General features: G+C 33.3%; 1 protein-coding gene across 2 annotated transcripts in view; it reads left to right on the top strand.

Annotated features, from left to right (window-relative positions):
* Positions 1–2,064: 2,064 nt before the first annotated feature.
* Positions 2,065–14,202, top strand: part of LOC139481778 (short-chain collagen C4-like) — an 84,107-nt gene continuing 71,969 nt past the window's right edge. Inside the window, exon 1 of one of the 2 annotated variants that reach the window (XM_071265279.1) lies at positions 2,065–2,253. In XM_071265279.1, coding sequence (XP_071121380.1) covers positions 2,181–2,253 — 73 coding nt within the window. In that variant the 5' untranslated portion in view covers positions 2,065–2,180. The remainder of the gene's footprint in view (positions 2,254–14,202) is intronic. The other variant, XM_071265280.1, reaches the window with a different exon arrangement.

Below are 14,202 nucleotides of genomic sequence, written 5' to 3'. Positions count from 1 at the left end.
TTAGATATATAATATTTGAAGTAACAAATATTTTCAAAATCAATAATTAAACGTTATAGTCATATCTATTATGAAAATTAACAAAATTAGAGTCATTTCTATCTTTATATTGTTTTTATTTATATTACATTTATTTTTACCTTAGTTTACCTGTAAAATAAATGCGCGCAAATGTAATCAAAAGCTGCGCGCAAACGTAAAATAATTTCCTACCTAAATGCGCTTAAACGTAATGCGCCCATTTATTGTAACCTGACTTGTATGACTTTGTTTTCATAATTATGCATGGAATTATTTATATCAGAAGTGCAAATATATCCATATATTTGACAGTATAACCACACATTTTGTAAACTTATGACGAAGCAATAACTTTTATATTGATAGATACATTATCAAGAATTATAAGGCTAGCATTTACTGGAATAAAGCATAAAAAGGGGAAAAAATCACAACAAAATAACATTAATTATTTATCTAAAATTTGTAGATACACACCCATATATAGATAAACTTGGATCTACAATAAAGAAACATAATGCATGATTTTATTCAGAAAAAAACGTGAACCAACCGGAAAGAAATACATGTTTACCTGTATTTTTTGTATATAAATAAAATAGTACCAGTAGATATTACATTAGAACTATTCATCATACAAGTATTATCTCTCTTTACATTTATTTCTAACTGGATACTGAAAACTTTGCAGCTATGTGACATCCAATATCCTCACGCTAGAAATGTAGTGGTAAAAGAAGTCTCCTATTGTGTATAATAGCAGACACATTGGCATGTGATTGTTACGTCACCTTGCCCCAATCCTCTTTCGCCTCTTTCGTTCAGTGTAAACATTCATATCAAGTCTTACAGGTACATGTACATGTAGGTTGAGCATAGATAATAAGAGTAACGAAGGTCTATGATCTTGATCATTCTTAATATCTATAATTATCTTATACCCAAGGCATATTCAAACTGGTGAAAAGTAAGTCGTGAGCTGCAGGAACCACCACCCCCCCCCCCCCAAAAAAAAAAACAAAAACAAAAACAAAAAACAAAAAAAAACGGGATTATCACAGCTGCCCGAAGTAGCCAGCAGATCGTGACCACAGTTAACAGCAACACTAAATGTTCGCTGAGGCGAGACATGACTTTTTTAAGAAGTTTATACTTGTACAAAAAGTAACAGTTGAAACAAAGGCCTGTCAAGATAAAAGACGGTTGATATATTCTGAATAAACTCTTTTAAGTTTTATTTGATGCTTTTTAAAATTCATCATTTTGGGTAGTCTTGAGCAAAAAAGTGGCATTCGCGATGGAAGTGGCACCACATGCAGTAAACGTATCCTTAAGATAGCATTCATTACATGAAACCTTTTCCTCATTACTATTTAAGAATCGAATGCTTCATTGGGGTGTAAAGCGTTGACGGAAGTACATTTTGGATGAAGCGCGGAAGCACTTCATTCTAAAAATGTACGCACGGTCACGCTTTTTTCAACTCTAGGAAGTTGCAAGGTTAAAGAAGACGTTGAATTCAATACTCATAATTACATTTTTTCGCTATGATCATGACAATACGATTACTATCAAGTTTGTTTTCTTTTATTTACCTGTATTAGTTTAAACATATTTATTTATAGTGGATTGGGAAACATGTTTTGCAACTCATATTAACCCCTTTCCACTTTGAGGGTGCGAGTACTGCCTTGTACCGTCATTAGCCTGCTCTTTTTCGAAATCTACAAGGGTGTATTTTACGTGCAAGAGATATAGTTCTCTCTTAACACGGGTCAGCCATTATTGTCCCCTTCCGACGGCCTATCATCCTTCATAGTATGAGCACGTGTCATCATAAATGTTAAAATTAATTTTGTAATGAAGTTCATTGATGAATAACGCGAGATTGCATTTAGCCATTCAGAATAACGTATTATAATGAATCATACATGTAATGTAATTATCAATTGGTAATGAACGAACTTTTTAGTATTGCTACTGGCATATTTGACTATGGAAAAAATTCGCAAAAGTAAGCGCATTTAGTCTGGTAATCTTTATAAAACATGTACATGTAAACATTATACTTAATCAATACACCATACATGCAATCTTCTCATTAACTTCATAACAACAGATGCGCATTTATTGATGAACTGCACAGCCTCCATGTAAGCATGCCAATTTCAAGCACAACTCCATATACATACTTTATAGTGACTTTTTGTTGCGACAGTAAAAGAAAAAACGGTAAGCCGTTTCTTATTGATTGTTTACAAACGTTACATATAAGTACGACTTACACATTTTGTGTCCTTCGGGAATTTTGACTATGTTTTTTTTCTCTGACATTTTATTTTCTCTTAGGAGTTAATTTCATCGCCTTTTCTATGTGCTTCCTTTCACCATAGACTCTCAGAAGATTCCTCCTGCATAAAGATACAAATTCACCGTGTTGATTCGTTTATACTATTTAATTTAAAAAATATTACTACATGTAGTTGGTTGAAAGTTAAACTGAAATGTTACTGTCAAAATGTGTTTTCATGTAAATTGTTTTGATAACTTGATGTTTCTTTTTCATGAACAAAATTGTACACTCTTTGTCCTTTCTAATTGAATTCATTGTCCAAAACATATCTAAAAGTTACGCATGTTATCACATGTAACTGTTCCGAATCATTAAATTATTTCACAATATTAAATAAACCTAAGGGTGTCCCCGTGTCAGAATAATGTAATTTAGACTTCTCTAACAGAACGCGAGCTGTATAAATACGAAGCCATACTCGGTTGGAATTGTATCGTGAACTTCAATGCCCTTTGTTTGTAAGATGCTTAGCACTTTCCACGCAAAAAGCATTTGAAACACATTTTGAAGGGTTGGTACATTGTACGTAGTAGTTTAAATTCCAGCACGTTTCAAACATTCCATTCATTACACCAACAGTCCAAACCTGTCCTTCATTCTGAACGAACGTTTTGCAATACTTACTCATTTAATGTGATGTTTCATATGTGTCTTCCTGAGAATTGATTAAATGCTTGCGGTTGAACAAAAAGTTTCAAAAGTGCATACGAGTCAGAGAAAGGATTTATACAATGAAACTAACATATTTGATGTGCGCCCTCGGTCAGAGTCTCAATTTGTTTTAGATTTTACGAACAAAGAATATAAATGAACTGTATTTGAATCACAGGATATAAGCATTTTATGACATATAGTTACTGATATGATTTCTTTTTTTTAAGATTTTTCTATCAAGTACAATGTTGTTATGTTTTGATATACTTTTTGAATTTGGCCATTTCGAATCTAAATTCAAACACAACCCTTTGCGTTTTTGTTTCTATCGTTTTTACATAAATTTTTTTGAATTTATTAGTCATGAACAAATGTACATGAACTGAACTGCTTTAATCCTTCAGTGGGATCAACAGCCGCACCAACTGTAACACTGTTGGGAGTCTTTCAGATCAACAAGGCTTTTACCTCAAGTTATCGCAACGTTCCATTTTTTCTTATTAATTTGAAATTGCATGACTAAATATTTTAATAGTGGTTGTAAGGGAGGATTTTAAATTTTGAGACTGTCTCATTTTCTCAAGAGTAGATTTTTTAAAGAATATTGCAAAAAACTAAAATTTTACCTCAAAATGTTATAACTTTATCAATATTTAAAAACTTACCAAATTTGTCTTTATTCTTCTATCATTTGTCTCTATTTCTTCTTTCTGAACATTGATGAAAAAGAACAAAAGCTCAGGCAAAAATATCTCTGCACTTGTTTAACTATATATCAAGGACAAGAGATAATCCCAAATGAGCAATCATTTTTATTCTGCTGTACAATCTTCATCAGTCCTGAAGCAATAAAAGTATAATAACATAAAAGTTTAGCTTAAATCAATAAGTAATATAAAGGAGAGCTAAAATTTTAGCTGGTTCTTTTTCAGACCAAAAGCTAAAATTTAAGCATCCAGAAAGATAAAATTTTAGCTTTGCAGAAAATTGATAAAATTTTAGCAAACATGTACACAAAGATAAAATTTAAGCATTTGACAAAACATTATATTGCAAAGAAAAATAGACTTTAGCGTTAAACGTTGAGTTACAGGTATTTAAACACTGATGATGGCATAACCCCTGTTAACCTTAAGTTTAATTGATTGTTGGTTGCTTAATAATCAGTGGCAAATAGTTATTGCTATAAACAAACAAGTGCCTATAGATATGGGACTCTGTGAATAAGGTCAAACACTGACTGACAAACATTAACAGTAATAAATGCTGAACAATTCCTCATCTTTATTGGTAAAATCAAACAAGTGGCTATATGGCACTCTGGGAATAAGGTCATACACTGACTCACAAACATTAACAGTAATAAATGCTGAACATTTCCACATTGTTATTGGTAAAAACAAACAAGTGGCTATATGGCACTCGGGGCATAAGTTCATACACTGACTCAAAAACATTAACAGTAATAAATGTTAGACAATTCCTCATGGTTATTGGTATAAACAAACAAGTGGCTATATGGGACTCTGTGAATAAGGTCAAACACTGACTCACAAACATTAACAGTAATAAATGTTAGACAATTCCTTATTGGTATTGGTAAAAACAAACAAGTGGCTATATGGGACTCTGGGCATAAGGTCATACATTGACTCACAAACATTAACAGTAATAAATGTTAAGACAATTCCTCATGGTTATTGGTAAAAACAAACAAGTGGCTATATGGGACTCTGGGCATAAGTTCATACACTGACTCACAAACATTAACAGTAATAAATGTTAGACAATTCCTCATGGTTATTGGTATAAACAAACAAGTGGCTATATGGGACTCTGTGAATAAGGTCAAACACTGACTCACAAACATTAACAGTAATAAATGTTAGACAATTCCTCATTGGTATTGGTAAAAACAAACAAGTGGCTATATGGGACTCTGGGCATAAGGTCATACACTGACTCACAAACATTAACAGTAATAAATGTTAAGACAATTCCTCATGGTTATTGGTAAAAAAAAACAAGTGGCTATATGGGACTCTGGGCATAAGTTCATACACTGACTCACAAACATTAACATTAATAAATGTTAGACAATTCCTCATGGTTATTGGTAAAAACAAACAAGTGGCTATATGGGACTCTGGGCATAAGGTCATACACTGACTCACAAACATTAACAGTAATAAATGTTAGACAATTCCTCATGGTTATTGGTAAAAACAAACAAGTGGCTATATGGGATTCTGGGCATAAGGTCATACACTGACTCACAACCATTAACAGTAATAAATGCTAAACAATTCCTCATCTTTATTGGTAAAAACAAACAAGTGGCTATATGGGATTCCGGGCATAAGGTCATACACTCACTCACAAACATAAAAAGTGATCAATGCTGAACATTTCCTCATTGTTATTACAAGTGGCTATATGGGACTCTGGGCATAAGGTCATCAACTGACTCACAAACATGAACAGTAATAAATGCTAAACAATTCCTCATCTTTATTGGTAAAAACAAACAAGTGGCTATAAATGATTCTGGGCATAAGGTCATACACTGACTCACAAACATTAACAGTAATAAAATAAAGACAATTCCTCATGGTTATTGGTAAAAACAAACAAGTGGCTATATGGGACTCTGGGCATAAGGTCAAACACTGACTCACAAACATTAACAGTAATAAAATAAAGACAATTCCTCATCTTTATTGGTAAAAACAAACAAGTGGCTATATAGGATTCTGGGCATAAGGTCATACACTGACTCACAAACATTAACAGTAATAAAATAAAGACAATTCCTCATGGTTATTGGTAAAAACAAACAAGTGGCTATATGGGACTCTGGGCATAAGGTTAAACACTGACTCACAAACATTAACAGTTATAAAATAAAGACAATTCCTCATCTTTATTGGTAAAATCAAACAAGTTGCTATATGGGACTCTGGGCATAAGGTCAAACACTGACTCACAAACATTAACAGTAATAAATGTTAGACAATTCCTCATGGTTATTGGTAAAAACAAACAAGTGGCTATATGGGACTTTGGGCATAAGGTCATACATGTGCACTGACTCACAAACATTAACAGTAATAAATGCTAAACAATTCCTCATGGTTTTTGGTAAAAACAAACAAGTGGCTATATGGGTCTCTGGGCATAAGGTCAAACACTGACTCACAAACATTAACAGTAATAAATGCTATGCAATTCCTCATTGTTATTGGTAAAAACAAACAAGTGGCTATATGGGACTCTGGGCATAAGGTCATAAACTGACTCACAAACATGAACAGTAAGAAAAGCTAAATATTTCCTCATAGTTATTGGTAAAAACAAACAAGTGGCTATATGGGACTCTGGGTATAAGGTCATACACTGACTGAAAAACATCAACAGTAATAAATGCTGAACAATTCCTCATTGTTATTGGTATAAACAAACAAGTGGTTACATGGGATTCTGGGCATCAGGTCATACACCGACTCACAAACATTAACAGTAATCAATGCTAAACAATTCCTCATGGTTTTTGGTATAAACAAACAAGTGGCTATATGGGACTCTGGGCATAAGGTCAAACACTGACCCGCAAACATTAACAGTAATCAATGCTAAACAATTCCTCATGGTTATTGGTAAAATCAAACAAGTGCTTATATGGGACTCTGGGCATAAGGTCATACACTGACTCACAAACATTAACAGTAATAAATGCTAAACAATTCCTCATTGTTATTAGTAAAATCAAACAAGTGGCTATATGGGACTCTGGGCATAAGGTCAAACACTGACTCACAAACATTAACAGTAATAAAATAAAGACAATTCCTCATCTTTATTGGTAAAAACAAACAAGTGGCTAAATGGGACTCTGGGCATAAGGTCATAAACTTACTCACAAACATGAACAGTAAGAAATGCTAAATATTTCCTCATAGTTATTGGTAAAAACAAACAAGTGGCTATATGGGACTCTGGGTATAAGGTCATACACTGACTGAAAAACATCAACAGTAATAAATGCTGAACAATTCCTCATTGTTATTGGTAAAAACAAACAAGTGGCTATATGGGATTCTGGGTATAAGGTCATACACTGACTGAAAAACTCCAACAGTAATAAATGCTAAACAATTCCACATTGTTATTGGTATCAACAAACAAGTGGTTACATGGGATTCTGGGCATAAGGTCATACACTGACTCACAAACATTAACAGTAATAAATGCTAAACAATTCCTCATGGTTTTTGGTATAAACAAACAAGTGGCTATATGGGACTCTGGGCATAAGGTCAAACACTGACTCACAAACATTAACAGTAATAAAATAAAGACAATTCCTCATCTTTATTGGTAAAATCAAACAAGTTGCTATATGGGACTCTGGGCATAAGGTCATACACTGACTCACAAACATTAACAGTAATAAAATAAAGACAATTCCTCATGGTGATTGGTAAAAACAAACAAGTGGCTATATGGGACTCTGGGCATAAGGTCAAACACTGTCTCACAAACATTAACAGTTATAAATGTTAAACAATTCCTCATGGTTATTGGTAAAAACAAACAAGTGGCTATATGTGACTCTGGGCATAAGGTCATACACTGACTCACAAACATTAACAGTAATAAATGCTAAACAATTCCTCATGGTTTTTGGTAAAAACAAACAAGTGGCTATTAAGGTCATACACTGACTCACAAACATTAACAGTAATAAATGCTAAACAATTCCTCATTTTTATTGGTAAAAACAAACAAGTGGCTATATGGGACTCTGGGCATAAGGTCATAAACTGACTCACAAACATGAACAGTAAGAAATGCTAAACATTTCCTCATAGTTATTGGTAAAAACAAACAAGTGGCTATATGGGACTCTGGGTATAAGGTCATACACTGACTGAAAAACATCAACAGTAATAAATGCTGAACAATTCCTCATTGTTATTGGTAAAAACAAACAAGTGGCTATATGGGATTCTGGGTATAAGGTCATACACTGACTGAAAAACATCAACAGTAATAAATGCTGAACAATTCCTCATTGTTATTGGTAAAAACAAACAAGTGGCTATATGGGACTCTAGGTATAAGGTCATACACTGACTGAAAAACAACAACAGTAATAAATGCTGAACAATTCCACATTGTTATTGGTTTATAAACAAACAAGTGGCTATATGGGACTCTGGGCATAAGGTCATTCACTGACTTACAAACATGAACAGTATTAAATGTTAGACAATTCCTAATCGTTATTGGTAAAAACAAACAAGTGGCTATATGGGACTCTGAGCATAAGGTTATACACTGACTCACAAACATGAACAGTAATAAATGCTAAACAATTCCTAATGGTTATTGGTAAAAACAAACAAGTGGCTATATGGGACTCTGGGCATAAGGTCATACACTGACTCACAAACATTAACAGTAATAAATGTTAGACAATTCCTCATGATTATTGGTAAAATCAAACAAGTGATTATATGGGATTCTGGGCATAAGGTCATACACTGACTCACAAACATTAACAGTAATAAATGCTAAACAATTCCTCATCTTTATTGGTAAAATCAAACAAGTGGCTATATGGGATTCTGGGCATAAGGTCATAAACTGACTCACAAACATGAACAGTAAGAAATGCTAAACATTTCCTCATATTTATTGATATAAACAAACAAGTGGCTATATGGGATTCTGGGCATAAGGTCAATTAGGTCATACACTGATTGACAAACATGAAGTAATAAACGCTATTAAAACAATTCCTCATGGTTATTGATAAAAACAAACAAGTGGCTATATGGGACTCTGAGCATAAGGTCAAACACTGACTCATAAACATTAACAGTAATAAATGTTAGACAATTCCTCATGGTTATTGGTAATCAAAGAGCTGAAAGCTCTGAAGAAAAATGACGCCACTGTCTCTAATATTGGGATAGTTTTTATGCAAGTCTTGATTTTCACATACTGTAATTAGTTTAACAATGCAACATGTCTCGTAAGCATATACATGTAATTGATATTCGTATACATGTGTGTGTGTGAAGTGAAGGTGACAACTGGCTGTTTTTTAAAACAAATGAATAGGTCAAGACTACCTGAATTGTACAAATAAATACCGTAGAAAGGCTTGTATATTTCTCACTGGTACATAGTCTGAATCCGGGTCCGTTCGCGCCCACTCATGTTCGCCCCCTTTCACTTTCACACCCTAAATGTTCGCACCCAATCTTAATTGGTTTTGTGTTTAATAACTCTGTAAGCAAGTGTTTTCTTATAAGTATAATTGTTGTCATTGTCTCAAAATAAAGTGAGACAGCATTTTTATTTGTGTTGAATAAATCTTAATCATGTTTTGGATAGCGTATTGTTAAAAATAATAATAATCCTTTCTAATTAAAGTGGTATTTTGTCAACGTTTTATTTTGTGTTGAATAACTCTTAATCATGTTTTGGTTAGTGTATTGCTATAACTTTGTTTCATTGACTTCTTTCAAAATGAAGTGAGATTCTGACTATGTTTTTTTCTGTGTGTTGAATAGATTTTATCATGTTTTGATTATAATAGTGGATTGCTATATTTTGGTTCCTATATTTTATTGTTTCGTTGTTTCAGATCAAAGGGACCAAGCTGTTAAAAACAATTATCTTTTGTGTTTTTCCATTAAAATCTTCAATGTTTTACTCATACCAAGCTATAAATACATTCAGTATTTACACCAAAGCAATTTAAAACAACAATCATGATTTTCCAATTATTCAACTTGAATTTGAATTAAAATTGAGCGCGAATGAGTAGAGTGCGATCGGACCTTGGGTGCGAACGTGCGAGGTGCGAACCTGCAAGGTGCGAAAGTGTATTGGGCGCGAACAGACCTGATACCACAAAATATTAAGTAAATAATCTTTTTGTTACTGTTATCAAAGGTCTAATGAAACTCAGGTAATTTCAAACATTTGTCAAAGAATTCTAGTCAAACCGGCACCTGGTTAAATTGGCATCTGGACAAATCAGCACCTGGTTAAATCGACACCTGATATAGTCAATTCGTCACCCATGTTAAATATATATTTTAACAGTATTTTAAGCAAAAAGAGTAAAAATAAGTAAGGGGTTGCCAGAATTTTTTTCAGTATTTAAGCAAAAAGTGTTAAATACTAACTTTCACATTTTTGGGTGTTCATTGTACATTTTGTATATATTTATTTTTCTCAACTAAATGACATTTTTGGTGTATTTTTAATGATATATATATGAGTAGTCAAAATAATTATTACGTCTGGCAAGGCTTTTTTAATTTTATTCTGGGACACCTTTCTATGACCGCAAGGCTATGTTAATTTTTTTCTGGGACGCCTTACTACGAACTTCGTAGGAAGACGTCACAGAAAAAAAAATAAAATAGCCTTGCCAGACGTCATAATTATTTGGACTAATACATGAGATATTGGATATTTTTATGCATTATTTAAACCAGTTGAGCATTTTACAGGATTGTTTGTTTAATGCTTTTTAAACTTTACTGAAAAAAAAACACCTTAAATTTGCTTATTATTTGGCATGAAAGTTTGATTTATTGAAAGGGACTCATAGTTTTCCATTTTTTTTTAATAATTGTCTAATTGTTAAAACAACAGCTTGGGTAAGGGCTTCGTTGTTTACCTTTATACACAACAACATAATTTCACTTTGGTTTCGTTGTTTACCTAAATACACAACAACATATTCACTATGTACTTGGTAACAGTTATTAATTAATTGAATAGAAAATATTATAACAAATATTATTGGATGCCGAATTGACGTCAAATAGGGACGATTTGACTAGATGCCAATTTAACCAGGTGCCGACTTGACTTGTACGTTTCAATTCCTCTGCGATCGTTTGCGGTATTTTCTTGAGAAAAACCTATTTTCCATCATCAAAGAGAAGAAGAAACTGCTTGAAAATGATTCTGGAACGCTTCATGATTGTTAAAATAAGTTAAATTCACTCAAAAAACAATTTTAAAACTTGCGATGTTTAAACAGGAAGTTTCAAAAGCACGTGTAAAAAAAGAAATCAACCGGTGAGAGTGGAAATCCGTACATAACAGATATCACTATAGTACGACTTTGAAAGCAAAACAGTTCCATCCTTTTGTAAAATAGTCTTTAATATACCTATCACATTAATGTTTGAAGGGTCTTAAGCTTATTCAAACCATAAAAGTCGGTATGAAACACCAAAACGGAATGAACAATAACCGATTACGTTTTGTAGTTTACAAATTCTAAACTGGTTCCCGTCAAACTACAACACTTTGTCCGAGTGTAGTGGAATACAAGCAGAAACCAGTTAGTTTGTAAACTGGTTCCTGGCTTATTACTACACAATGACCTCTCATGCATAATTAATGATAACACAAGCAGATTCCAGTTTGTATAGAAAATAGTAAATACGAAACCAAGCGCGGTAGGCAGAGAAATGTAATGAAGTTCAGGTCGCCAGTAATAGAACAATGACTGCGTCATTTTCCAAAAACAAACAAGTGGCTATATGGGACTCCGGGCATAAGGTCATACACTGACTCATAAACATTAACAGTAATAAATGTTAGACAATTCCTCATGGTTATTAGTAAAATCAAACAAGTGGCTATATGGGACTCTGGGCATAAAGGTCATCCACTGACTCACAAACATTAACAGTAATAAATGCTAAACAATTCCTCATTGTTATTAGTAAAATCAAACAAGTGGCTATATGGGACTCTGGGCATAAGGTCATACACTGACTCACAAACATTAACAGTAATAAGGGTTAGACAATTCCTCATGGTTATTGGTAAAAACAAACAAGTGGCTATATGGGACTCTGGGCATAAGGTCATACACTGACTCACAAACATTAACAGTAATAAAATAAAGACAATTCCTCATGGTTATTGGTAAAAACAAACAAGTGGCTATAGGGGATTCAGGACATAAGGTCATATGTATACACATGAACAATAATTAAATAAATGCTAAAAAATTCCTCATTGTTATTGGTAACTAGAGGCTCTAAAGAGCCTGTGTCGCTCACCTTGGTCTATGTGCATATTAAACAAAGGACACAAATGGATTCATGACAAAATTGTATTTTGGTGATGGTGATGTGTTTGAAGTTCTTACTTTACTGAATGATTTTGCTTCTTACAATTATATCTATAATGAACTTTGCCCATTAGTAACAGAGAACTATATTTGGTAAAAATTTACATAAATTTACCAAATTAATGAAAATTGTTAAAAATTGACTATAAAGGGCAATAACTCCTTAAGGGGTCAATTGACCATTTAGGTCATGTTGACTTATTTGTAGATCTTACTTTGCTGAACATTATTGCTGTTTACAGTTTATCGCTATCTATAATAGTATTCAAGATAACCAAAAACGGCAAAATTTCTTTAAAAATTACCAATTGGAGGGCAGCAACCCAACAACCAGTTGTCCAATTCATCTGAAAAATTCAGGGCAGATAGATATTGACTTGATTAACAATTTAACTTCTTGTCAGATTTGCTCTAGATGCTTTGGTTTCATAGTTATAAGCCAGAAACTGCATTTTACCCCTATGTTCTATTTTTAGCCGTGGTGGCCATCTTGGTTGAATGGCCAGGTCATCGGACACATTTTTCAAACTAGATACCCCAAAGATGATTGTGGCCTAGTAGTTTCAGTGGAGATTTTGTAAAAGATTACTTAGATTTATGAAAAATGGTTAAAAATTGACTATAAAGGGCAATAACTCCTAAAGGGGTCAACTGACCATTTTGGTCATGTTGACTTATTTGTAGATCTTACTTTGCTGAACATTATTGCTGTTTACAATTTATCTCTATCTATAATAATATTCAAGATAATAACAAAAAACAGCAAAATTTCCTCAAAATTACCAATTCAGGGGCAGCAACCCAACAACCGATTGACCGATTCATCTGAAAATTTCAGGGCAGATAGATCTTGACCTGATAAACATTTATATCCCCATGTCAGATTTCCTCAAAATGCTTTGATTTTTGAGTTATAAGCCAAAAACTGCATTTTACCCCTATGTTCTATTTTGGCGGCCATCTTGGTTGGTTGACCAGGTCACGCCACACATTTTTTAAACAAGATACCCCAAAGATGATTGTGGCCAAGTTTGAATTAATTTGGCCCAGTAGTTTCAGAGGAGAAGCTTTTTGTAAAAGATTACTTTAATTTACGAAAAATGGTTAAAAATTGACTATAAAGGGCAATAACTCCTAAACGGGTCAACTGACCATTTTGGTCATGTTGACTTATTTGTAGATCTTACTTTGCTGAACATTATTGCTGTTTACAGTTTATCTCTATCTATAATAATATTCAAGATAATAACCAAAAACAGCAAAATTTCCTCAAAATTACCAATTCAGGGGCAGCAACCCAACAACCCATTGACCGATTCATCTGAAAATTTCAGGGAAGATAGATCTTGACCTGATAAACATTTTTATCCTTTGTCAGATTTCCTCAAAATGCTTTGGTTTTTGAGTTATAAGCCAAAAACTGCATTTTACCCCTATGTTCTATTTTTAGCGGTGGCGGCCATCTTGGTTGGTTGACCAGGTCACGCCACACATTTTTTAAACTAGATACCCCAAAGATGATTGTGGCCAAGTTTGAATTAATTTGGCCCAGTAGTTTCAGAGGAGAAGATTTTTGTAAAAGATAACTTTAATTTACGAAAAATGGTTAAAAATTGACTATAAAGGGCAATAACTCCTAAACGGGTCAACTGACCATTTTGGTCATGTTGACTTATTTGTAGATCTTACTTTGCTGAACATTATTGCTGTTTACAGTTTATCTCTATCTATAATAATATTCAAGATAATAACCAAAAACAGCAAAATTTCCTCAAAATTACCAATTCAGGGGCAGCAACCCAACAACCGATTGACCGATTCATCTGAAAATTTCAGGGCAGATAGATCTTGACCTGATAAACATTTTTACCCCATGTCAGATTTGCTCTAAATGCTTTGGTTTTTGAGTTATAAGCCAAAAACTGCATTTTACCCCTATGTTCTATTTTTAGCCGTGGCGGCCATCTTGGTTGGTTGACCGGGTCACGCCACA

The sequence above is a fragment of the Mytilus edulis genome, chromosome 7, assembly GCF_963676685.1.
Source record: "Mytilus edulis chromosome 7, xbMytEdul2.2, whole genome shotgun sequence".
Taxonomy (NCBI): domain Eukaryota; kingdom Metazoa; phylum Mollusca; class Bivalvia; order Mytilida; family Mytilidae; genus Mytilus; species Mytilus edulis.
This window is presented reverse-complemented; position numbering and strand designations above follow the sequence as displayed.